This window comes from Callospermophilus lateralis, chromosome 2 (genome assembly GCF_048772815.1).
Source record: "Callospermophilus lateralis isolate mCalLat2 chromosome 2, mCalLat2.hap1, whole genome shotgun sequence".
Lineage (NCBI taxonomy): Eukaryota > Metazoa > Chordata > Mammalia > Rodentia > Sciuridae > Callospermophilus > Callospermophilus lateralis.
Window position 1 is genome coordinate 85,621,610 of NC_135306.1, and position 26,027 is coordinate 85,647,636.

At 41.2% G+C, this 26,027-nt stretch overlaps 1 protein-coding gene across 3 annotated transcripts in view; it reads left to right on the top strand.

The window, feature by feature from the left end:
• The first annotated feature begins 1,435 nt into the window (after positions 1–1,435).
• The window catches only part of Dapk1 (death associated protein kinase 1), a 180,552-nt gene continuing 155,960 nt past the window's right edge, over positions 1,436–26,027 (top strand). For 2 of the 3 annotated variants that reach the window (XM_076843530.2, XM_076843532.2), the window contains exons 1-2: positions 1,436–1,574; positions 2,395–2,564. In XM_076843530.2, coding sequence (XP_076699645.1) covers positions 2,503–2,564 — 62 coding nt within the window. In that variant the 5' untranslated portion in view covers positions 1,436–1,574; positions 2,395–2,502. Of the gene's footprint in view, positions 1,575–2,057; positions 2,081–2,394; positions 2,565–26,027 lie in introns of those variants that run through there. The other variant, XM_076843531.2, reaches the window with a different exon arrangement.

Genomic DNA, 26,027 nt, shown 5'->3' on the forward strand with positions numbered 1-26,027 from the left:
CATATTGGAAAATTTTGAGATTTGTAAAATGCTGTGGATCTGAAATCTCAGAGGATTCACTTATCATTTTATGTCATTATAGGCAGTTAAGAGTTCAATTTAGAAAAATTCCTGATCTGTCCTTCCCATTTTTCTGGGTTACCCACTCAAAGGCTTGGTGGAGGGGGAGCATGGAGTGAGAATTAAAGAAAAAATGGACAAGAGATCTCCAGTGGAGATGGGGTCTTTGTGTAGGCTATCGAAGTCCTCAGAAATAAAATGCAAGTCACATAGGTGCTGTTATATTTTGTAGTAGCCACATTTTAAAAAGTAACAGGAAATAGGTGTAATTAATTTTAATACAATTTTTCTAACCAAATCATTCAAAGTACTATAATTCGAACATGTAACTAATGTAAAGAAATATACGATATATTTTTCATTTCTATTTTCATCTTAAGTCAAGGAATCCAGTGTATATTTTAACTTATAGCCCAGTCGATTTGGGTTTGGCTAAATTTCAACTCAATAGCCAATCGTGAGCTGGACAGTACAAATAAGCCATTCCTTTCCATTTCTTCGTTGAGCCTGCGACATCTCCATCCTTGCTTCTGGGGTTACCTACCTTCTGATCTTCAGAATTCAGCTCAAAACACCTATCCTGCTAGCTACATGGGGAGTTAGAAGTAGGATCACAAGTTTGAGACCAGCCTAGGCAATTTAGTGAGACCTTGTCAACATCAACAACAAAAAGAAAAGCAAAACAACCCCTCCCCCACAAAACAACAAAACCTTTCCTAAAGAGGAATCCCATCTAATGAGGTCATTCTGTATACCATTCTGTTTTGTTGTTACCAGAATCAATCTCTTCTAGAATGACCTTATTTATTAGCTATTTATTATCTACCTTTTCCATCAGAATGCAGGTTTCACCAGGGCAAGGGATTTTAAAAATTCCTTTTTATTTCCCACGATTTTCCCGTGCCAAGCACTGTACCTGGCATACATAGGTTGTCCAGTACACATTTGTGTGACGAAGGAATCGGGTTTCTCTAAACAGAGCTGAAGAGGGCAGCTAGGCGACGTGTCACAGGTGGGGCGCCACTTTCGGCTGACCGCCCTCCCTCCCTTTCTTTCTCAGTCCCTCGCCGGCGTGGGTGTGGGGTAAGTGGGTGTGTGCTCGGTAGAGCGCGCCAGCGAGCCTGGAGCGTGGAGCCAGGAGGAGCAGTGAGCGCAGCGCAGAATCCGCAGCGCTGGCCAGGCTGCTCAGAGGTGGGTGGGCCGCGCCGCCAGCCCGCCATAGGGGTCTCCATTGGCCGCCCATCCCGAAGGCGGCGAGGAGAGGAGAGGGTGTTCTGTAGCTGGAGCAGGAGAGCGCGGTGGAGCTGTCGCCGAGGACATTGTTGCCACAGCGAAGGGTGCACGGCGACCCTCACGGCTCTGGGGTTTGGAGCCGGCACGGCCACGCGAGATCTGCGCCCTCCACTCGCTGGCTTGCTGCGCTCCCGCAGCTGCCCTACAGGTCTCCGGCGTTGGTGCCTATGATCGGCTTGCGACAGCGTCCGGAGAGACCCGGGGAGCTCCGGGACGCCCGGGTGAGTGGCCATAAGCGGTTTTCCGATCCTTCCCGGGCCCCGCCGCCAGCTTTTGCTTTCGTGGCGGCCGCGCGGCTGGGTTTGCCTGAGCAGTACCCGGGGCAACAGGGAAGGCCAAGGGGGGGCGGCAAACTTGGTTACAGGGAGGAGGATCTCAGTCGTTCGGCGTCCCCAGTCTTGAGCACCGCTTCGGAACAGGTGGCGCGGGTCGGGCGCTTTGTGTTGGGGATCTGGGGCCCGGAGCTGGCGGCCGCGCCTCCCTGGCCGCTCCCTTCCCTCCCTTGCTCCCCCGGGCGGCGGCACGCCGAGTCGACCGGGTAACGGAGAGAGAGTCGTCAGGAATGTATCTCTGGGGAAAGGGAAAAGGTGGCAGAGGCTTGGGGGAGGAGGGCGGGAGCCGAGAGGTGGCGCGGGGGTGTCACTGCCGAGAAGGCTAGAAAGGGATGCCTCTAGCGAGGCGCGTTCCTCCCGGGCGAGGGCTTCATTCTTCCGCTGCGCCCCTGGAGGTGGGGAGCTGGGTGGGCGTGTGTGCATAGAAAGGGGAGGAGGGGGAGGACAGTCACTTCCGGAGCTTGTTCGGATCTGGGCGCACAGACGGGACGCGGACCTTGGGATACAGTGATGTCCGGACCCCAGGCGCGCGGGTTCTTCGTAGTTGGGGTCGTCCCGAGCTCGCCTTTAACAAAGGGTGCGTCTCTCCACGCGGCTGTGAGGGGCAGCGCCAGATACCTGGTCTCTAGTGTGCAGGTCTTAGTACTGGGGAGATCTGCTTCCTTTTAAGATTATCATTGGCTTTCTTTCGTTTCTTCGTATTTTAAAGGACTGGAGACTGATGCATGAGGGGCCAACATCCATACAGGAGCGGTGGTGATGGTTTGGGGAGCGGAGCTGAAGTGCGCTGGGCTTTGGTGAGGTGTGACAGTTCATCATGACCGTGTTCAGGCAGGAAAACGTGGATGATTACTACGACACCGGCGAGGAACTTGGCAGGTACAAGGGGTGTGGATGCGCGGCTACTGGGTTGTGGAATGCAACAATAATACTGGAGGCGGTGGGCGTTAAACAAACGCAGTTTCAATCACGCATCTCCTTTGCCCTTTCAGGAGCAAATTATAGAGAAGAGAGTTACTAATGCAGTGAAGGCCAGGGACCAGAAATAAACTGTTTAATACAAGGGATGGAGAAGAGCAGCCTTTTAGTCCTCAGTTATTATACATAGGGTATTGATAAGAATCCCTGCACAAGAACAGATTTAATTGTCCGCACTAAGTCTTGTCAGCCTTTGCCCTTCTGAGACAATGAGGCAAACGCTAAGATTCTAATTGCCACTGGAGTTAGCTCTTATGTGTGATTTAAACAGAGTACAAATTAATTAATAGTCTTTTTAAAAATTTTAATACTTTCCCTCTTTCTGAATTTTCAGTGTAACATGAGCAAGCTTTGGTAGGTGGTAAATGGAAACTTGCCAGATGTTGATGTTGGGCTTGGATTTTGAAACTTCTTCCAACCAGTAATTTAATTATCCAGTTGGTGTTGGTGGTTGCTTTGGTTTCATTTACAATGTTGAATTTTTAACAAATCAATGAGTCTAATATGGCTATCTGGATTCAGAGCATACTTTCATTACTACTCTACTGTAGGAGCTGTGATTCTCAGTAAAATGTTTCAGTTTCCAGGCAGACACAGTATTGTTTCTTGGGGAGCATCTAAAGACTGCTGGCTATTTCCTTTAGATATTCCACAGAATATTGGGTTCTGCTTTATGTTAGCACTTTTCATACCTCAAAATTCAGTTTATGGAGTCTGTGGTGTATTTGTGTTGAAAGTGAAGAAACAAAAGGATCTTTAAATTAAGAAAAAAATGTATGTGTATTGAAATTTATGTTTTCCCAACACACCTGATGTCTCCATACATAGCTTCCTTTCTCTTCACGAGAAGGAAATTAAAAAATACCCCCACACTAGATTACCTATTGAGAATTAGGAAAGCTGGGATTAATGAAAAATTTTGAATCTTTAGATGATAGTGAAGAATGAAAAGTAATTTTTTAAAAGTTCCTGTAAGGAAATATTTCTGTGTATGTTTAGTGTTGACTCAAAACATTGGTGAGAGGCTGTGCTTAGGAGGAGGTTACTATTTTTGAGATTTAGTGAGTCAATAAGAAGGAAAGCTCTTGGAAAAATCACATTTTCATGGATATATTTAAGATTGAGCCTTAAGAGAGTGAAGTTTAAATACTTGGTTGAACTTCAATTAAACAACTATTCCTGTGTTTTCAACAAGATGAGTGATGTATGGAGTTTTCCTTTGGGACTAGAAAATAAAAAAGATGAAAAAATATATTTCAATTCCATTTGTGTAGGGTGGTCTGGTTATATGAATTCCTTTGTAAAGAGAAATGATTTAAATTAGGTGAAATGATTGTTTAATGGATTAAGTATACTGCCCTTGTTTTCATAATGATCTTTTGGTAGAATTGTATGTTAAAAGAAGGGGGGCGGGGAATGAAACCTCCCTGTGGCTGGTGAAGGGAGTTTGTGATCTTTATTTCATGGGTGCAATGACAAGGGAGATGATTTGCTCATTTGTCACTAGCATTTTGCTTTGATTTTGACTCTGTCTACATTTCTGTATGTAACTTTCTCTCTACTGTGCAAGACTAATTGTTTATTAAATAATTTATGTGACCTAGGAATTTGAAAGAAGTGTACTGAAAAACTGGGAATTTGGAATATTTTTTTTCATTTTCTTTTATTTTTTTTTATTAGTGAACTATAGCTGTGTGCAGTGGTACATAACTGTAATCCCAGCTGCTTGGGAGGCTGAGGTGGGATGATCACAAGTTCAAGGCCAACTGTGCAACTTATCAAGACCGTATTTCAAAATAAAAGGACTAGGGATGTAGCTCAGTGGTAGAGCCTTTGCCTAGCATGGACAAAGTGCTGGGTTTTGAACCCCAGCACTGAAAACAAACAAACAAACAAAACCATACATAAGACACACATACACACACACACTACCCAATTATCTTGTGTAGCTGCTATTGTTCTTACTAAAATATGGGGGGGAAAGTGACTTTTTCTGAAGGGCCTTTCAAATCCTTTGATTTTTTTTTTTTTTTTTTAATATTTGCCTAGTATGTAGCTACTTCCCCAAAACAAGTCTTAATGTAATATGTACAGGTAGGAAAGGTGCTACTTATATGATGGATGTGTCACTGAGAGAAGATTGGGTGTGGAGGCAACAGTTTAGTGGCAGAAAATAGAAATGAGCAGGTATTTGGCACAAATGCAAGGCTGTTCTAAGTATTGAGCTGTGCGATCCTAAGCAGTCAATTTTAAGCGAACCAATACCTAGACTTTACCTACATATCTTTAGCAATAATCTAAATTGTTGTCACTTTATAAGTGTACTGAGACAAAGTCAATAGAAAGAGGAGGGAAGATGGGTTTTTAAAGTAGAATACAATATTATGATTATGATTTTACTTTTAGTAAAACTGAGTGCATGCATGTATGAATGTATGTGTCTGTGTGTACTGCCCAAGACTTTTTAAAAAGCTTTCTGCCAAATCATAATGTCCATAACATATTATGATTGTTGCAGGAGTGATGGCTCATGCGAACAGATAAAATGGTTCAAAACCTAGCTTTGAAGATTTCTAGCTTTATAATCTTGAACAGGTCACATATCCAGTCTGACCCTCAGAATCTTCAGCTATGAAGTGGGAGGCCTGGTGTTTATTTGTGGCTGTTGTGAAAATAAAGTAATCTGACATATGTAAAAGCATTTATTTATTTTTGGTACTGGGAATTGAATCCAGGGGTGCTCTACCACTAAGCTACATCCCCTAAGACTCCCACCTTTTATTTGGAGACAAGGTCTCACTAAATTGCTGAGACTGGCCTCAAACTAGCAATTCTCCTGCCTTAGCCTCTTGAGTTGCTGAGATTACAGACATGTGCCAACACACCCGGCTGTATATTATCCACAGGACTAGGGAGGACATGTGGGTGTTCTAGGCAGGCTAATAACTTGGCTTTCTATTTGGTCTCCTTTAAGTGTCTGCTTACCAGTTTCTGGAGGGGATGCTATGGGAAAAGGTCCTGGGGGAGACCCTCTGCTGACAGCTCTTAGTTTCTCCACTGTGATTCTGAATAATGCAGCTCTGGTTTTTGGCTGGCATATGCTCTAAGCAGAAGCAAGTAGCAGTAGATGGGATCTGTCATTTTTGAAGACTAAGTAATCTTTGATTTTTGACTCCAGGAGGTCCTTAGGGACTCACCCTCTATCCCAGGAGGCTGAGCAAAGAACTACTTCCATCATGTGCTGAAGTCTCTGAGAGGAGTTCTTATATATGTAATTTTCTCCATTTATTGTTACACTGGGTTTTTTAGTACCCTAAGATGCCATGGCACCTCTTATAAGTTGGTGCCATGGGGAGCTCAAGGCTGACTTGCCCTACTTTTAGGCTGTGTTTACAACTTTGGTCTTTCACCCTCACCAGTGAGGCTCCTGAACATCTCCTTGTATACTTCTTTCCTGAGTGAATGCCTTTCTTTTTTATCCTACTCTGGTCTGAAGAACCAATTCCCTTAACATGTCTTTCCACAGTGATTTTTCCCTTTCAGGAGTCAAGTGACTTGTCTGAGACACTTGCATAGTCCATTATCATGGACTGTCCAGTGGCATGTACCATCCCTGGTTTGTGTTATTAGTCTTGTATTGCTCCTTGTACCTAGCTTGCATGTTCCTTCAAGGGTCTCTATGGTTCAGTGTTGTTAAGGTCCGTTGTTCCCAGGTATGCAGAGTGCTGAAGAATGTCAGGCAAATGTGTGATGAATACCTGAATGAGCTAATGTTGATCTGCTAGTGTGATGTTGAGACCAGAAAAGGGATTTATGATGCAAATGATGAGCCAAGTACATTGGTGCCCACCTATAATCCCAGCTACTTGGGAATCTGAGCAAGGAGGACCCCCCAATAAAGCCAACACGGTCAATTTAACAAGACCCTGTCTTGAAATAAAATAAATAAATAAAAAGCTTATAATAGAGCTACACTCCCTATTTCTCTAATGCTAACGGGGCGGGGGGGAAGGCAAAAGCAAATGATGGTGCAGATGCTGATGCTGTCTAGAGAGACAGTGTGCAGTGTGGGATAACCTCTGTACACTTATTTGAGAACGATGAAGGTATGTTTGTAGGGTATTGTGAAAATTAAGAGACAATGATTCCAAACATCTCCCACATAGTCCCTACCTAACATATTACATCATTTAGTAACTTGGTTTTCACACCACAGCATTTATTACCCTGCATAGTATTTGTTTATTTGATTATCTGCTTTTCCCATGATGCTGTGGTTTTGGACTTGCTCATCATTTTAAAAATTTCTCATGCCTAATTAGACACATGGTACTTAGTAGGTGCTCAGTAAATACATGCTCATTGACTAAATGGATAAAGCACCTTGGAAGAAATATATATCAGGACTTCAATAAGTGGTGATGATGAAGATGAACACTTAGGATATAAAAGCTGCAGCTTATGAAAATAAAAACTGCGTTTGCTTTTACATTCTCTGACTGAATAGTAATGAGCACAGCAGCCAAAATTTCCAGGCACAAGATCCATTTTAAACAAAACAAATGGAGTACAGCATTAAATATTTTACATTGATTTGGATGATTGTTGGAAGCTAATAATTCAAATTTATAACATTTTCCTGTTGGCATAAAATCCATAGGCATTTTAATTGAAGTAAGAAATTGTCCCAAGCTCTGATAGTCTGTGTTTATATTTCACTTGGTTTTCTGCTGATGGCAGGAGTTAGTCCCAAGAATAACAGCAACCCTGTGTGCGTGGAAGAAGAGGTGTTCTGCTGGGTTTTCTCATTGAAAGTGGGAAGCATAGGCCACTGTTAGAGGACTGACTACTGAATATCCTAAAGGACTGTGCTGAGTGTGGTTGTTTTTCTCTTTGCATTTCTGACTCAGAATGCTCTCAGACATTTTCTTCTGGTAGGAAAGGCAGCAAAGTTTTAAGAGAGAGATTGTTTGAATACACTCATGCACTGCATAATGATTATTTATAATGGTACCAAGAAGTTCCTATTACCTAGTGATATCACAGCCATTGTAATGTTGTAGCATAACACATTACTGCTCCTGGTATTGCTGGTATAAGCAGACCTACTGCTCTGCCAGTCTTCTTGAAGCAAAGCACATAAAATTATGTAATATTTGATAATAAACTACTATTACAGGCTTATGTATTTACTATATACTACTTTTTTTTTTTCTTTTTCTCTTTTTGTGGTATTAGGGATTGAACCCAGGAACACTTTACCACTGAGATACATTCCCAGCTCTCTTTTTTCCCAATAATTTTATATTAGAGCATCATGATTAAACATAGTAATTGAGTTCATTTTGATAACATCACACATGTAAAGAATTCAATTTCAATCCCCATTCTTACCCCTTTTTCCTTCCCTCCTTCCTCCCCTAATTCTTCTTCATCTACTCTATTAAACTTCCTTTTTTTCTACATATGTATGAAAGTTAAATTCACTTTAGTATTTTTATATGTGAATATATCATGACTTTGTTAAATTCATCCCATTTATCTTCTCCTTTCCCTTCTGTTCTCCCTGTCGTTCTCCTACCCAGCTCTTTTCTAAAAAGTATTATTATTTAAATTTTAAGACAGTGAGGCCCTAAGCAACTTAGTGAGATCCTATCTCAAAAAAAAAAAAAAAAAAAAAAAAAAAAAAATTGAAAAGGGCTAGGGGATGTGGCTCAGTGGTTAAGTACCCCTGGGTTTAATCCCTGGTACTAAGAAAAAAAAGAAAGAAAGGAAGAAAAAAGGTTAAAACACAGGATCTCACTAAGTTGCCCAAGCTGGCTTTGAACTTGTGGCCGGCCCTCCTTCTTCAGTTTCCCAAATCATTGGGATTACTGTTGTACCATCCTGCCCAGCTATATATATATTTTTTGTTTTTGTTTTTGGTACCAAGGATTGAACCCAGGGGCCCTCGACTACTGAGGCACATCCCATCCCTATTTATTTGATTATCTGCTGAGTTGCTTAGGACCCCGCTAAATTGCTGAGGCTGCCTTTGAACTTGCAGTCCTCTGCCTTAGCCTCCCAAGCTGCTAGGATCACAGGCATGTGCTACAATGTCCGGCTTATATAGTACTTTTAACCATTATTTTACAGTATACTTATTTAAAAAGTTTGCTGTAAAACAGGTTTGTGTAATTTTGCTCTATGATGTTAGCACAACGATGACATTGCCTAACCACATGGTTTTTAGTGTGTATCTTATTGTTAAAGTGATACATGACTGTACATATGTTCAAAGTGGTGGTTAGTGATTTTAAAAACCTGTGCATTGTAGGAGGGGAAGGGTGGGCATGATAAAGTTAGTAAGCGGCAGTTTGGTTGAATGCTTATTTGCTATCATGTTTGTGTGCTACCTTGGCAAGCATCATTTAAGTTCAGCGGGGCCAAGAGCGGAGGGGTTTGAGGTGCTTACTGATGGGGATGGGAAACCAAACAACACTGAAGCTTACTTCCTGTTCCTCAGTTTAGGCTTGTGTCTTACGCAACTATTTAGGAACCTAAAGACTCCCTAACATTGGCATGTCCCATCAGAGCCATGAGAACACCATAAACTTACTGACAAATGGGTGCTCAGATTAATTCTAATAGTTATATACAAATGTTCTATCAGAAGAGGTGACATTATCTCTTCTCCTTTAGTTTGTCCTCTTGTCTACTAGCAAAATTGTAACTACTTGAAGGCACAGACTAGTTCCCTGAGGTGGGGTGGAGGAGGAGGGTTAGTGGGTGGCGAGGCACAATCACTGGCTGCTAGATAGTGCTGAGATGGTGGTGGTGGTGGGGGGCAAGGTGACAAGTCTACATTTTATTGCCTGACTCACCAGGAAAACCTGTTAGGAACTTTCATCCTTAATTCACGTCAACTGCTATGTACAGACGACCAAAAAGGCATTTTGTATTGATGAAGTAAAACAGGATTGAAGTAGAAGTCTACTTCTGGCAAGGCATGGTGGTGCATGCCTATAATCAGACTTGGGAGGATTCCAAGTTTGAGGCCAGCCTGGATAACTTAGTGAGACCCTGTCTCAAAATTTCAAAAAGGGCTAGTGATGAAGCTTTCTTAGATATAACTCTTTTATTATCTACACTGTGGCAGAGCACTCCTGGGTTCAATCTCTAAAACAACAGAAAAAAGAAAAAAAAATTCTAATGGTGAGACATGAATACACCTGGTGACAGAAGGGACATGGCTTTCTTTGGTCCAAGGTAACCCAGAGGCTTCAGGGACAACAACCTGGAGGAAGCTAGGGTGGTCAGCACATCATCCCTTATTTATCTAGTTGGTATTTAGACAGGTCAGGTGGCTTTCTCAAGGCAGCTGGTTAGTAAGCACAAGAGAAACCTAGACTCATGGCCAAGTCTGTTTTATTATCTGCACCATTGGGATTTGAAATCCAAAAGGAGTTGATATTTAAGGACCATGTTTGGGGCATCTGTTAAATGCCAATTCACTTTAGTATGTGCATTGGAAAGGGTAGTTAATAGTAGATAGCAAACACTTCATGGTAGGTTTTCACTGGAAGCTGGCCAAAGCCAATGGGGTTTACCCTTATTGCTCAAGTCACAAGCCATGATGACACACTGGAACCTCCTTTCCTTTTCCAAATAGCTTGTGCCTTGCAGTTATAAATGGTGTTAGCATGTGGTCAAGTCCCGAAGTTAATAGTTTAGCTTTCTAGAGATTCTTAAAGCACTTTCATTATTATTTAACTTGAATAGTGTAATGTGTAAGAATCTGGTCTCTGCCCCTGGGGCCTACCCACTGAATAACCAGTTTCTCATTTCACTGAGTAGCACTAGTCTAACTTACAACTGGTGTGTGATTGGGACTTTATGTGGACTTTATTATTCAGTTGTTTGGTTTTGTTTCTGGTAATTTATCAAAACAAAATGCAGCATTTCTTGACCTTAAAGGAGATTTTATGGAATTGTGTTTATAATAAATCCAATGTATCATTTTATTAATATTCTTAATGAATTTTTTCAAATTGCAGTTAGGAGAGGACTGAGGAAGAAAATTTGTATTTGGATTTCTACATATTCTAACTAAAATGGGTTTAAAATACCTTTCTCTGGCCAGTATATCTTTCTTTTTTTTTTGAGGTTTTGAGGTGCTGGGGTTTGAACCTAGGGCTTTACTCCTGCAGGGCAAATGCTCTATCACTGAACCACATTGCCAGCCTCTACATCTTTCCTAGGTAAAACAAAAAGTGCAGTTGTATCCTAGCTGTTGATTTAGTCTGCCAGATGGGTTTTACAAAGAAAAAGTCTAAAACCTAAACTAGTTTGTATTTTGTTTCATTCTTAACCAAAATAAAACAGTCATGTGATAGTAACGGATCTCTTGGGACATCTGACCAGTGTGGTCTATAGTGACGCAGCTAGTGTGGCCTATGGATCATACTGTAGTCATTTAAATATGATCTGGCTTACCTCAGAGAAATGATCATGAGGCTTGATCATTACCTGTTGATGTTTCCATTGTAAGCTTGGAAAATTTTGCTTTAAACCTAATGTAAATACAGAGATGTCAAGAATGGGAGGATGGGAGAACGTTCCTGATTTTTTTCCCTTAACAAACACATTCAATTTTGGATGAAGAACATAATGTTTGAGCAAATGAATGATGATGAATATCATGAAGCAAATGAATATTGATGATGCTTCTATTTATAAAATTGATAGTTTTTGACTGGAGAACTTGGCTTTAAGTATGGATTATCTTTTGGTTCACATTTTTTAGCAAAAGTGCCTGATTATTGTTATTTAGTTATAAATTATGAATAGTAATTATTTTTGAATATTTTAAAGAGAGTTGATAATACGGGTTGAGGATCCTTAATCATGAAATCCAAAATTTGAAACTTTTTGAGCACTTACATAATGCCATAGGTGAAAAGTTCCACAGGATGAACCTTTGTTTCATGCCCAAAATTACTAAAAACATTGCATAAAATTTCCTTCAGAGTATGTGTACAAAGTGTATAAGAAGCAAATGAATTTCAGTGTTTGAACTTGGGTCATGTCTCCATGATAGCTCATTATGTATGTGCAAAGATTCCAAAACCTGAAAAAATTTGAAATGCAAAATATTCCTAGTTCCTGTCACTTTGGAAAGAGATATTCAACCTCTGTAAGTGGTTCTTAGGCTTCCCTCTGGCTTCAGTTTGTCATGGCATTGTTTCAGTCCCCACTGCAGCACTTAGAGGGGCCCCTTTTCTTGTTGGTTCTGTTCCTCTGTTGTCTGTACTTGTAGGGCACTAATGGTTCCCCCAAGGGCCTGGCTGACTTGAGTAACTTGCCTTGTATTTTTTCCTCTCTCACTAATGTCACTGTACATGGAATAAAAAAATATTTACAGTCCTCTCATTTAGAACTGATGAGAGTTTGCTCCAAGCTCTATCATGTATTTTATCTCACAAGTGCTTTGGTCCTCTGATTCAATTGTTTGGGAGAGGAAGTGAAGTAGCACAAGTGGAATATTTTCCAGGATGAAATTTTATCATTTCCAGCTTTCCTCCTTACTCCTCTTTTGGCTCAAAGAGATAAGAATGCTTGGCAAATATAGCAGTGGATGGGGAAATTGAAAGCTGGTGGCTTTGTAGAAGCATAAAGTCTCTTGGTTTTATTCAGTATGATTTGAGCATTGAATAAGCATGTCCTGTTGTAAGAATATTCTAATTAATATGAATCATTTTTTAATGGCCTCATTTGAAAAAGCAGCATTCTCTTTATGTAGATAATTTGTGTGTGTGTATGCGTGTATGTGTGTGATTCTAGGTATTGAACCCAGCAATGCTTTACCACTCAGCTATATCCCATCCCTTTTTATTTTTATTTTGAGACAGAGGCTGGCTTCACACAGGCTGGCTTCAAACTTGCAATCCTATTGCCTCAGCCTCCTAAGTTGCTGGAATTATAGATGTGAGTCACTGGGCCAGGCTCAAATGCAGATAACTGAAAAACAAAAAACAAAAAACTTATCTACATTAGAAGTTATAACCCGGAAAAAAGAAGCAAATAAAAAAATGAATGGCCTGGTCACTTTTTACCCACATCCTTCTCCAGAGCATGTCTAGGGCTAATTTACCATATTAAGCTCTGGTTCTTATTTTCTGTATCCCTTAACTATTTGGATTAGATCACTGACTGTTTTAGTTAACTTTTGCATTGCTGGGACCAACATATCTGAAAAGTTTATTTGGGCCTCATGGTCTCAGAGCTCTCAATCCATAGATGGCTGACTACATTGCTCTGAGCCCAAAATAAGGCAGCATACATGGGGGAAGGAAGGACTCAGCAGAGGAAAGCCACCCTACCTACCTACAATTACCACCCAGTCAGTCCTTTCAAACTAGGATGAACTGATTATGTTTCATTTCTCATGATCTGATCATTTACCTCTGAATATTCTTGCACTAACAGGAGCTTTTGGGGGAAACCTCATACCCAGACCTATAACATTGTTTGTATTTTTTTATAATTGGCGTATGCATGTGATTCTTGATTCTGCCTATGGGTCATTTGTTTACAGTAGGGAGAGAACATGACTTTTTGTTTCTCCTGTGTTGGTGGGATTATGCCGAGTGTACAATAAGCCTTGTGCATTTATAAAGGTACATATACAGAATTAGAATAGACAGTACAGGACTTTGGACCTGTCTTAGCCCATTTTCTGCTGTTCTAATAGAATGCTACAGACTCAGTTATTTATAAACAAAAATTCATTTGGCTCATATGGTTCTGGAGGTTGGGAAAACGCAGAGCATGGTGCTAGAATTTGCAGAGGGCTCTGTGCCTTGTTTTCCCATGGTGAAGAATGAAAGGGTGGAGCAAGCCAGCAAAAGAAAGCTAGAGAGCCAGTTCCACTGTTATGACGACCCACTCTTGGGGTAACTAATCCACTCCCACAATCATGACATCTGTCTTTTGACCCCATGCCCACATACTGTTGTATTGGGGATCAAGTCTCAACACGAGTTTTGGAGGGGACATTCATACTACAGTAGGACCCAGATCCTTGACTCCACAACACACTATTACCTTGGAAAAGTCACTCAACTTCTGTGGTATTGAGCTTTCTTATCTGTAAAATGGGGATTACCATCATTCCTTCCTCCTTATCATCTCCCTGCCTCCTAAAGATGTGTGGATGTATAAGAGTATATACAGTGCTTGTCACAGTACTAGGCACACAGTAGTTGCTTAAGAGAAGGTGGCTGTTTAACAAGACAGAAAGAGCTAGAGGGAAAGAGAGACACAGAGAGAGAATGAGACTACGCAAACTGTTTTTTGGTCTGTGTACCTTTGTCTTACCTCTGCTCTCTTCCTTCCTCATTTAACATACCTAGGTTCTAGCCTGGGCCCTTGGAGTGAATGGGGTGGGGCTCCCTTCAGCTATGTCCTTCTCCTTTTTTTCTCTATTTCTCTCTCCCTCTTTGGTTCAGTCTGTCTGGTGGGCTCATTCTGCCTAGTTTAATGTTGTTTACCTTATCCATTTTTTCTATGTGTACCTGCCCCATGCTGGCTGGCTTGGACCCAAGACTCAGTTTGTGTTGGGCTCCCTCAGTGAGTTCTCATGATAAAGTTCTAGTTGGTTCTTAGAGTTCCTAAGAAACACATTAACTAGAAATTTACCTATGCATTTAAAAGTCTGCAACTAGAAGTGAAGCTAAAATAATGGCCTTTTCCAAAGTCCATTGGGACAGCATGGGAAAGGGGAGGGAGACATTTCATTAGGAGTACCTGTTAAGATGAAAAGAGGTGTTTTCAAAGAGGCAAAGACAACTTAAAGCTGTCCTACATCTTGAAGCTGGTGGTTCTGTAAGAGGACTGCTTAGAAATGCTTTAAGGGATGATCATCCTTGCATGTCTGAGAACCTGAGACAGTGTGTCACCATGTCATTCATGTTTTACTGTGCTGTGCTTAAGTTCTCGAATGATACATTTCTTTTTTTTTTTTTTTGCTTCAGGGGGTGGGTGGGACAGGGATTGAACCCAGGAGTGCTTAACCACTTAGCCACATCCCAAGCCCTTTTTATTTAAAATTTTTTAAAAAAATTATTTATTTATTTTTTTGGTACCATGGATTGAACTCAGGGCCATTCAACCGGTGAGTCACATCTGCAGGCCTACGTTTTGTATTTTATTTAGAGACAGGGTCTCACTGAGTTGCTTAGTGCCTCACCATTGCTGAGGCTGGCTTTCAACTTGCGATCCTTCTGCCCCAGCCTTCTAAGCTGCTGGGATTACAGTTGTATGCTACTGTGCCTGGCTGGAACAATATATTTCATCTTTCAAGTTTATGTTTTAAATGAAAAACTAACTGCCTTAAGTGCCCAAATATGACAGTAGGAATTTGATCGGGAAAATGAGTAATTGATTTTTTGTTATGGATCTTTATGGAGAGAGGAGTCTCAAATGAGTATGGGCATCTGGGTTCCTGACCAAGATGAGCTTGCTACAGAATGTAAGACATACGGCAGATCCGGAGGCTCCATTCATTTCTGACACGTACTAATTTAAGATGTGAGAATGGGTGTTTTGCCAAGCCAGAATTGTCCGTGCCAAGAAAAGCCTATTAGGTTGGTGGCTGAAAGGCTGAATTGTTAGGATTTGCTTAATGGCGAGGCTCTGCCAGCTGCTGTGGGTAAATGCCCACTTACACGTCTGAGTGCCTGTCCTTGTTTGCCTGGAGTGGGGTCTAGTTTGTTCAAGGAACATGGTTGCTGAAGGGGAAGCCCCTTTAAGGATTCTTCCCAATTTCTGGCTTCTTGGGTGAATATCTTTGTTTTTTAAAGAAAACATTAAATACAAACTTGAAAAGGAAAATGCCTGGAAATTGAATTTACGATTTCAGATAAAAAAATAAAGGAGTGAAAATGCTAAATTAATAAAGGGTGATATAAATAGTTGTTAAACAAAACTGTCATCTGAACCATAATATGTGACTATTGTTTATCATTCATCTGAGGTTGACTGACCACCTGAATGATATTGTCCAGGGTAGGGCCCTTTATTTTAATAACCTTTCAAGTAAGGCAGACAGACTTTTACATAATGGAAAATAATAGAAAGCTTGTACAAGAAGTGAGATAAACAGGAGTAGGGGTTTAACTCAGTGGTAGAGTGTTTGTCTAGGTCCTGTGTCTGATCCCCAGCCTGGCAAACAAACAAACAAAAACCACCAAAAAAAAAAAAAAAAAGAAAAGAAAAGGGGAGAGGGATGGCAGGATAAACAAACCATGAAATTTTTTTTTGAGTTTGGGCAAGGAGAAGTCATTCTGACTGGGAAGATTCATTCATTTATTTGAATTCTTGTGGGGGACATAAAAATCTAAACATATAGGTTTAGGCAAGGATATTTATGTGTCTATTCGTGTATTCCCTGGAAGAAACTGGAAATCATACATTAAGGAAGGGGACGAGGAAGCTAAGATTTACTAGGGATGCTTTCTAGACCAGCAGCTGGAAGTAAGTACTGTAAGTCACATCTTACAGATGAGAAGACCAGGGCTAAGAAAGATGATGACTTTTGGGTAGTTTGTTTATTTTTTATTTTTTAGTAATGGGGTTTGAAGCCAGGGGCACTTCGTCTCTAGCTATATCCCCAACCCTTTGAATTTTTTATTTGAGACGAACTTGCTAAGTTGTGCAGGGCCTGACCAAGTTGCCGAGAATGGCTTTGAACTTGCATTTCTCTTGCTTCAGCCTACCAAGTTGCTGGGATTATAGGGTCTTGTCTCTGCACCAGCTTGGATAGTGTGTTTAAAATGGTGGTGGTAACAGTTGGACTTCCAAATTGTTAAGCCATGTCTGGAAATGGAATGGTGAGTGTGCAGTTTATTTTGTGACCTGTTTTCTGTCACTGTCATGGGAGAGAAGTTTAAAGAAGTATAAAGTATCTGGTACAGTTCTGACTCATTTGGAATGGTTAGTACATGTTTATTTCCTTGCTTCCTCTATACAGGCATTCTCATTCTTGGCACTAATAACAACATGGTGTGGAAAATCCTCTCGTGTGGAGTCCTTCTGTACTGGAAGGTGTTTGTCTTTCTGTTTTCCCTTGAGTTCCCTCTACAGATGGGACATGATGTTCTGTTCTGTGTGAGAAGAAAGCAAAAGTCATTATTCATTATCATGTGAATAATGTATTTTGCTTAGCTATGAAGTTAGGTACCATGTGCAATTTTTCTTTTTTTGATATTAGGGATTGAACATAGGGGTGCTTTACCACTGAGTTACATACCCAACCTGCCTTATTTTTATCTTGAGGCAGGTCTCACTAAGTTTCCTAGGCTGGTCTTAACTTGCTGTCCTTCTGCTTCAGCTTTCCATGTCTCTGGCATTATAGGCGTGTACCACTGTGCCTAGCTCCATGTGTGCACCTTTTTGCAAGTATTAACTGCATTTAATTTCTCAGACTACCTCTTCATGGAGACTTGGAAAATTTTTTCTATAAAAACTATCAATCTTTTAGCTATTTGGGCCATATGGTCTCTTGCAACAACTTAACTCTGCTCTTAGAGTTTGAAAGCAGCTTAGACAATCCATGACCAAACAGGTGTGGCTATATTCCAGTAAAAAACAAGCAGTGGGCTGGGTTTATTCTGTAGATCATAATTTGCTAGCCCTGCTTTATTTTACCCATGACTAAAGCAAGTCTCAAAGGAGGTGAAATAATTCAGTTTATCCAAATGAGGAACAGGCTAAGCTAAGATTCAGCTCAGCTAAGATTCAGCTCTGAAGCCCATGTTCTTTTTATCTCATCATGCAGCTCACAAACTTTGTACCGTCTGTTGGATGGGATGGGCTTGTGTGGGTGACAGGAGGATGCCGAATTGGGGGCCATTGGTGCAAACAGTGGGGAGGCAGAGTTTGGCTCAGTAGGAGGAACTTGAAACTGTCTAACAGTTTCAACTTGAAACTGTCTAACAGTAACCTGCTGTGAGCAGGTGTGGGTGAGGAAGTGAGTATTAGACACTAGAAGTGTTTGTGTTAAGTGTCCACCTGTCTGGAACTTTGAGAAAAGGTGATTGGTTTGGGGACGAAGTTGCATTGATAACCTCTGAGGAACTCTTCCAGCCCTGGGGATCTGTGGTGAACAGCAAAGGAAGCCATTTAGGTGACAGCATCAGTCAGAGCCTCCTTTAACCCTTGCACAGTGGCCCCAACACCTGCCAGTAGAGTAACTACTGTTTTCTCCCCATCCTGCTGATCTCTCCTGTTCATTCCTGATGTCTGCTTCACTTTGGGCCAGGACCACCAACCAGCCCTCTTCTATAGTGGTCAGGAACAACCCAGCCCCCTATCCCTGGCTCCAAGCACTCATCCCACACTCAGCTGAATCCCCAAGGAGAACACAAAGGGTAGTGTAGGACAGTCAGGGGTTCATGTTCACCAAGTAGCCCATGTGAAGGTTGCTTGTGAGGGGTGCCCGTGAACTATGGCCTCTGGATGCTGGATGCCAATGTGAGATTTATACTCTGGCTGATCTTGCTCAAGTTTTTGCCCTTGTCTTTGGTGTAGAAGTTGGGACAGTCTCCAGCAACACTTTCTTTTTCTCTGTGTCTTCACTGATTTCCAGCTAGAGGTACGTGTGGCCAGACTTCCTTGTCTATTGCCAGCTCAGTAACATCTAACGCTGCCTGCCTCTAGGGCCAGGTCCGATTGTGGGCTTTCTGCAAATGCCACTTTGTGGAGTCTGGGCCTCCCATCCGAGGGTCAGCCCTTAGCTCCAGGCCAGCCCTGGCAGACACCACAGTTTTTGCCTCGACTTGTCCTGCCCCTCCCTGCTAGATGCTGCCTTAGTTACTTTCTTGTGTGAATCCCCTTCTTATGAGTGACTTTCTTATGTTGGTCTACCCTGTGCTTTCCCATCAGTGGCTTCTGCTCTGTTTCCCATGATATATATATATATATATATATATATATATATATTTTTTTTTTTTTTTTTTTTTTTTTTTTAAATATAAGACAGGGTCTCACTAAGTTCCTGAGGTGGGCTGTGAATTTGTGATCCTCTTGCTTTCACCTCAGCTTCCCAGTAGTTGGGATGACAGGCATGTGCCACTGCGTCCAACTCATGAGTTCATTTTTAACCTACATAATAGTTGTGTGTATGAATATGTATTTGTGTGTTTCAGGCTAATTTCCAGCATTTAGTCAAAGCTAGATTACTCCTTGCTTTTTATTCTCAGAAGCCCTCCAGTTTTTGCCTCGCCCACCGGCCAGGTAGTATAGCATGCTGTGTGGCCAAACTCCATCTCTACCTTCAAGTTTTTTTTCTCATTTATCCCTTCCTTCTATTGGTGCTTTTAAAGGTACCTGATCAACTGTGGGGACTCCTGGCAGGAGATTTGAAGAATGCTTTCTGCCTTGTCCACTGAGTTCTGGGGATGTGGTGTTTTCAGAGGTGTAAGCAAGGTTCAGGCGGAGGAGCACTTTTATGAAAATGAATTGAGGAAGCCTGAGGGGGAGGACAGAGGACAAAAGGACCAGAGGACAAAAGGACCGCCTGATTTGGAGGCATTGTGAAAAGGAAGGGGTGCTGGCAGGAAACTGGATTCCCTTTTGATGGTCCAGAGTGAGGTTACAGAATGGTCAGGTATACACTGGCACTACCTGGCAATAGAGTGGAACCAATACCACACCTAGGGCTGAGCTGAAGCCATGGAGGAGGGCCACCAGCACAAGCTATTTGGGGGAAGAAATGCTACTACCTTTACCTCATCCAGCTCCCACCTTCCCACTTATGCCTCCCATTAGCTAAATGTACAGGAAACCCCTGCAGGGAATCAGGATGCTACAGTGTGCAGGGAAGAGGGAAGAGCAAAGTAGGGGTCGGGGAAGGGTGGACCCATGGGCCAGATGGAGAATAAACAGGAAAGGGTGTCCACTAATGACAGCAGAGGAACAATGATGGGTTCACTGTGTTACTGCTTCCTTCTGTTGGTGCAGATGATCAGTGTCATTATGCTGGACCATCAAAGGCATAGACAGGTTTATTTGGAAAGTGGATATACATTCAAGGGATAACATAGGCTGTCTTGAGAGTGAGAATCCATTTTCTGAGTTGGGACTCCAGTATTTATAGAAGGGCAGTATTAGGGGCTGGACTGAAGGTGGAGCCAGGGTGGAGTAAAGCAGTTTTGAATTACCCACTCATGTTATTTTTTGCAAATGAGGACATGGGCCAAGGATGGAGTGTGGGGTAGAAAATGGGGTGTAAGGGGTTGCTCAGGAGTTGCAGTGGTTCATGGGCATTTTCTGCATCTCATGATTCATGGGTGCTTCCTTTGAGACTTCCCCCTTTATCCCTAAATTCCTTTCTCAATTCCTAAATATCCTGCCTGAAAGCAATGACTCTCTCTCTCTCTCTGTGTGTGTGTGTGTGTGTGTGTGTGTGTGTATGTGTGTGTGTGTGTTATCTAGATTTTGAGCCCTAAAGGTGTCATAACTCATTTGTTTCCAGCATCTTGCAAGGAGAAGTTACTTCAGAAGTATCTGTTGTTTGATGATTAATTCCATTAACTGGTCATAATCACAAAATTCTGAAATAAAGGACTGTAGCTATAGTTCCTATGAGTTTTAAATGTGGACCACTTATGTCAATTGCACTTTTGGGTGGATATCCAAGGGAAATTAAACTGGTATTTGCTGCAGTCTCTGGCTGGGCACAAATCACGAGTCTCCACACAGCTTGTAGATTCAAACAGCAATTCTTTATTCCCGAACTCACACCGGCCGTCTACAGACACGTTCTGGGGGAATCCATGTTCTCTGCCCAAATCCACACTCTGCCCAAATCCACTCCACTGGGCTTCTGTCTCCCAAAAATACTGTCTGACCCTAAGAACTCAAGAGGAACTCAGCAGCAGGATACGCCCTATTCTAAAGGGGGAACATCCTAATCTCCTATTATGCTAAACCAGGAACACCCTAAACACGGATCTGCCCTGGTCCTTGAGCAAGGTCACCTTACATGCAATGTCCTGCAAAATGTCCTATTTCCATGAGTCCTTCCACTAAAGAAACATGGGGGTAGGCTGGCAAGGAAATTGTCATACCTACTTGGCTGATGGCTCCCAGCAGGTATTAAACATGGGCCTACATGTTTATTACAGTACTATGCACAATAGCTGAGTTAATGGAATCAACCTGTGTCCATCAGAGGATGACTTGGTAGAGAAAACATGGAATTATGTTCATTGTGGTATCCTTGGGGGATGGGTTCCTGGACTCTTTGCAGATACCAACATCTGCAGATGTGCAAGTCCCTTATAATATGGTATACTATTTGCAAGTAACTTGTGTGAGTCCCCTTTTATGTGTTTTTGGTTTTTTTTTTTTATTGGGGAGTGAAATCAGGGATCCCTTTACCACTGGGTTATATCCCTAGTCCTTTTTACTTTTTATTTTGAGACAGCATCTTGCTAAATTCTTTAGTGCCTTGCTAGATTGCTGATGCTGGCTTCAAACTTGTGATCTATCTGTCTCAACCTCTGGAGTTGCTGGGATTAGAGGTGTGTACAAGTGTCAGGTCCTCTTGTATATTTTAAAATAATCTCTAAGTTACTTATAATGCCTAATACAATGTAAATGTTATGCAAATAGTTGGTATTCTTCATTATTTAGGGTACAATGATAAGAAAAAAAAAGTTTGTGCCAGGTGTGGTGGCTCATGCCTGAAGTCTCAGTGGCTCAGGAGGCTGAAACAGGAGATTGTGAGTTCAAAGCTGGCCTCAGCAATTTAGCAAGATCCTAAGCAACTCAGTGAGACCCTGTCTCTAATTAAAATAACAAAAATGGGCTGGGGATGTGGCTCAGTGGTTAAGCGCTCCTGAGTTCAATCCCCGGTACAAAAAGAAAAAAAAAAAAAGGAAAAAAGAGTTTGTGCATGTTCAATACAGATGCAACTATTGTAGGCCTAATTACAATATATGCAACCTCTGAGGAGTTTGGTTAAATCTGCAGAGGGCTGATTGTAATAGCTGAAAAGTTCCTGAAGATTCATAGTATTGAAACAGACTGAACTTGGGGCCCTTCTAAAATTGAAGCAACTTTTATACACTGTGAATAAAGGCTGAGTGGCTGCAATCCTATAATCTGTTGGTGACTAAGGAACCTGAGTGGATTGCTTCCTGCCTGGGCCTAGGGACTGAAATCAGGGATGCTGTACCACTGATTTTGAGACAGGGTCTAGCTAAGTTGCGACAGCAGGCCTCTGCTAAGTTGCTAAGGCTAGCCATGAGCTTGCAGTCTTCTTCCTCAGTCTCCTGGGTTGCTAGGATTACAGGCATGGTCCACCATGCCTGGCACATATATATATTAAAGTTCTAAATCAGAGGAGAGAAGAGCCTAGTAGGAATAAAATGTGGTTGACTTTATTTCTATTGCAAAAGGGAAATGGGTGCCAGGGTAATGGTTACCCAGGTCCTGATCTGCCCCTTGTTACAGAGAGTGTGGTTCTGATAAAAAAAACTGCAAGCATCTATGGCTGATCTTGGGAGCCTCACCTTTCTATAGCACACTTGTTTTCCCTGGAATATTTGCAGTTTCAAAGTGAAAACCTGAGGGACCCCATGTTCAACTTTTGCAGTCTCACTATGGGGTCAGCTGACCTGTAAGTCTGGTCAAATCTTAAAAAAAAAAAAAAAAAATCTTGTTCTCTTTTAATGATGCTTAAAAATTGGGACTTCAAAAAGAAAGAAGGAAGTTTTAATATAGCACTGACTTCTTCCATGGCACATTTTAATTGATTCTAGTACATGTAGAAAGGTGTATGATGAGTTCTCAAAGGATAGGATTTAATTATGGTTTAAAATGAATTTTAAAGGAAGTGCTCAGTTTCACCTGGGGAAAAGAAAAGGAGGGTTCAGTAAGAATTGTGTGAACTGGTTGATGGGAAAATAGGTTTCTGGTGCTGAGGTTTGGTAATCTTGCAAGGTGTGAATTAGCCTTGCAGTGTACTGCCACTGGCTCTGGGGCTGTGAAAGGTTCTGGGGAGCAGAGCAGCCCCACTCAGACAGAAACATGGACAGAGCAGTTTTCAACCCTCTTGTCTTTTGGGTTGCACTTCTTCCTATATAATAAATGGATTGGAGACAGGAAGACAGTTGCTTTAAATCCAAAAGACATGGGAAAGTTGTTTTGGAGCAGGTGCTTTAAAAACAGCCATGTTCGGGGAATAAGAGTTAGGATATTGGTGACAACTCTGTGGCTTATTCAGTTTCTTTTTGACTCCAGCAGCTAGACCGTTTATTTATGCTTCCTTACAGGTTAGGAAACCAGAGGTCAAGGAAATGAGGCTTGAGGCAGCAGAGCAATTCAGTGGTGAATTTACAGATTTCAAATCCCACAGTCCGAAATCTAAAACTCTACATGTTTAATAAGTAAATTCCATGCAAATATTGCAAGACCCCCAAAACGCCAAAATCCCAAATCTTGAAACACTTCTGGTTCCAAGTATTTCAGATAAGGGATATTTGATCTGTGTGAGGGTATCTAGTTGTGTGTGTGTGTGTGTGTGTGTGTGTGTATGTGTGTGTGAACACGTGTATCTGTGTTTGTATGTATGTAACCAATGTGTGTTTTATTCACAAAGATATATAAATGTACATGCATACATGCACTTATTATTGTTTTTACTAAAATAAAGAAGTTTTAAGACACAGTTTACAAATAATAATGAACAATGCTCACTCTCAATTATAACTTGACTTAGCCAGTGGAATCTTACAGAATGATTTTATTGATTTGTGCCGTGGCCAGCCTATGATTGACAGCGTTTTGACAAAGTTGCATCCTGATTTATTCTTTTCCTAATGATTTTATTATTACATCTGATAAGTGACATACTGTTGGATCATCCCTTTCACCCTCTGACTTATACAAGTTATGTTCTTTAAATTGAATCTCATTTTGGCTTCTGAAATGCTATTGCAGTAGCACTCAGCATTTTTTTAGGTTTTGGTGTCATCTCAGGGGTTGGGACATTATCTGATTCTGCATTATCTAATAATGTCCATGCTCAACAACTGGCTCATCAAATGCCTGAAAGTTGAGCAGTCAGCTCTTGGGAGCTAGGTGGCCAGCTCCACTGTCAGGGTTTGGAAAGCCAGGTACTTTTAGATCTTATTCACTCTTCATTCCAGCCCTAAAGAGGTGCTGATGAGTGTGTGGTTAGAAACTAAATATGTATTGGTGGGATGGATGAACGAGGTTTCAAAGCTGGGTCCAGGAGCCAAGTCATGGGAGACCTATTCATATCCCATGGAGACAAGATTCTTGGTAGGCAATAAATAATCTTGGGAAAGAACAGGCATCAGGGGCTGTCTTTATCATCAGACCTGGATGGCAGGGCCTTGCTCTCCTGTGGGACATTAGCACTCGGGTGGTGTAAAAATAAGGAGGAGAAGGATGGAGTTTCCTTCAGTGTTCCTTTCTTCCGGGTTTCTGTGATCTTCTTGCATTTTTTATTGCCCATCTTCTCAAAAAGGGAAGGCCTTCTTGTCTAGCAGTTTGATGTTTTATAGTAGTCATCAATTCCAAAGTACATGGCCAGTTATGAAGAACAAGAGGTCTATGTACCTGTTCTTAGGTCCCTTTACATCTTCTGAATCAAATAGGTAATATGTTCACATAGTTTAAAAGTCAGAGCGAATATCTTTGCCCTCCAGTGACTAGCTTCTTCCAGTGATCCTTCTTGGTGATCATTCCAGATTTATTCTATGCATGTGTAGATCGATGAACTGATAAATAAATATTTTCACTTCTTTACTGACATGATATTATGTAATACAAATTTTCCTTCACTTTTGTTTCCCAGCTCACAACATGGCTTGCAAATTTTTTTCATTACTATACAAAAAGAAATACCTCTTTCTGTTTTATATACATTTACCATTATTTATTCCAACATTTCCTTATCTCTGAACTTCTTGGGTTTATTTCTAATTTGTTTATTATAAGCAATTATGCAATTTGTAGAATTTTTGTGAACTGTTGAATCTATATATCTATAGTAAATTCCTAGAAGCAAAATTGGTGCATCACAGAGTGCATGCATTTGTTATTCCTGTTGGTATTGACATATTGCTCTTCATAGAATATAAGTCACTTTACAATTTAACTGTGAGTAAGAGCTGGTTGTCCTACCCCCCTCCCACAGTTGTTTGTTTTTTGTCATGTGACAAGCATAGTTTTATTAATTTTTTAAGTATGCATGAGTGTAAGTATATTTTAAAATTAAGAACTGTTTGTTTTTTTCCATAAACTTCTTATTTGTACTATTTGCCCATTTTCCATGGGTTTGTAACATATTAATGTAGATACTCTTCATTTATTAAAAATAGCTATATGTTCATGATTTATGATTTACACAACTTTTCTCTAGTTTGCAGTTTGTTTTTTGATGTTGTTTCTGATGCTTTTCCTCCACAACATTGTCATCTGATAGTGACATATACATGACCCAAGGTTTATCGTTTTGACCCACTTTCAATCATATAGGGCAGCACCACAAGCATGATCACATTTGATATACAGCCATCACCACTGTCTATCTCCAGAACTTTGTCATCATCCCAAACAGATACTTTTAAAAAGTAGTCTGACTTATCAAATTCTTTTAATTTTTTATGTATTTTTTTATGTCATAGTTAGATTTAAAAATATCCTATCATGGTTTCTCCTAGTGTTTTCACTTGTGTTTAAATCTGGGATCCACCTGGAATTCACTTTGGTGTAAAGTGTGAGGTATGTTTTCAAGTGTTCCCCCAACCTCTTAATTGCCATTTGGTCATCAAAAAGTGATTTGAGAGCTAGCTGGATTGAGTCAGGGACTATTCGGGCACTATTGGTATCTGTAGGAAAACAGCCAAGTGACCATTTTCAGGAGTCCTTGTGAGTAAGTGTGTATGTGTGTGTGGCTTTATTAAACTGAGCTAGGCTGATGAAATCTAGAAAAACACTGACTCCACAGTGTTTATCCTTGCTGTCCTCACATAGAATCACAGACGTTTATTCAGTACATTGTCTATACCTGTTGAAAGATGGTCTTGAGGTCTCTCCACTGAGGGGGTTGGATAAAGACAGAATGTTCTCTCTTGGACAATATGTGCTGCAAGGAAGAGCATTTTGTGCCCCATAAATGCTCTTCAGAGAGGCCGGGGGTGGAGCTGAAGGTTAGCAGATAATCTGGGGCCTCTGTGGGAGGAGGGGTTTACTCTTTCTTATTCACAAAGGCCTTGACTATGCCAGCAGTGACCTGACATTGGTGTGTTTACTCAAGTCTTCAGTAAGTAAGTGTTTACTCAAGTC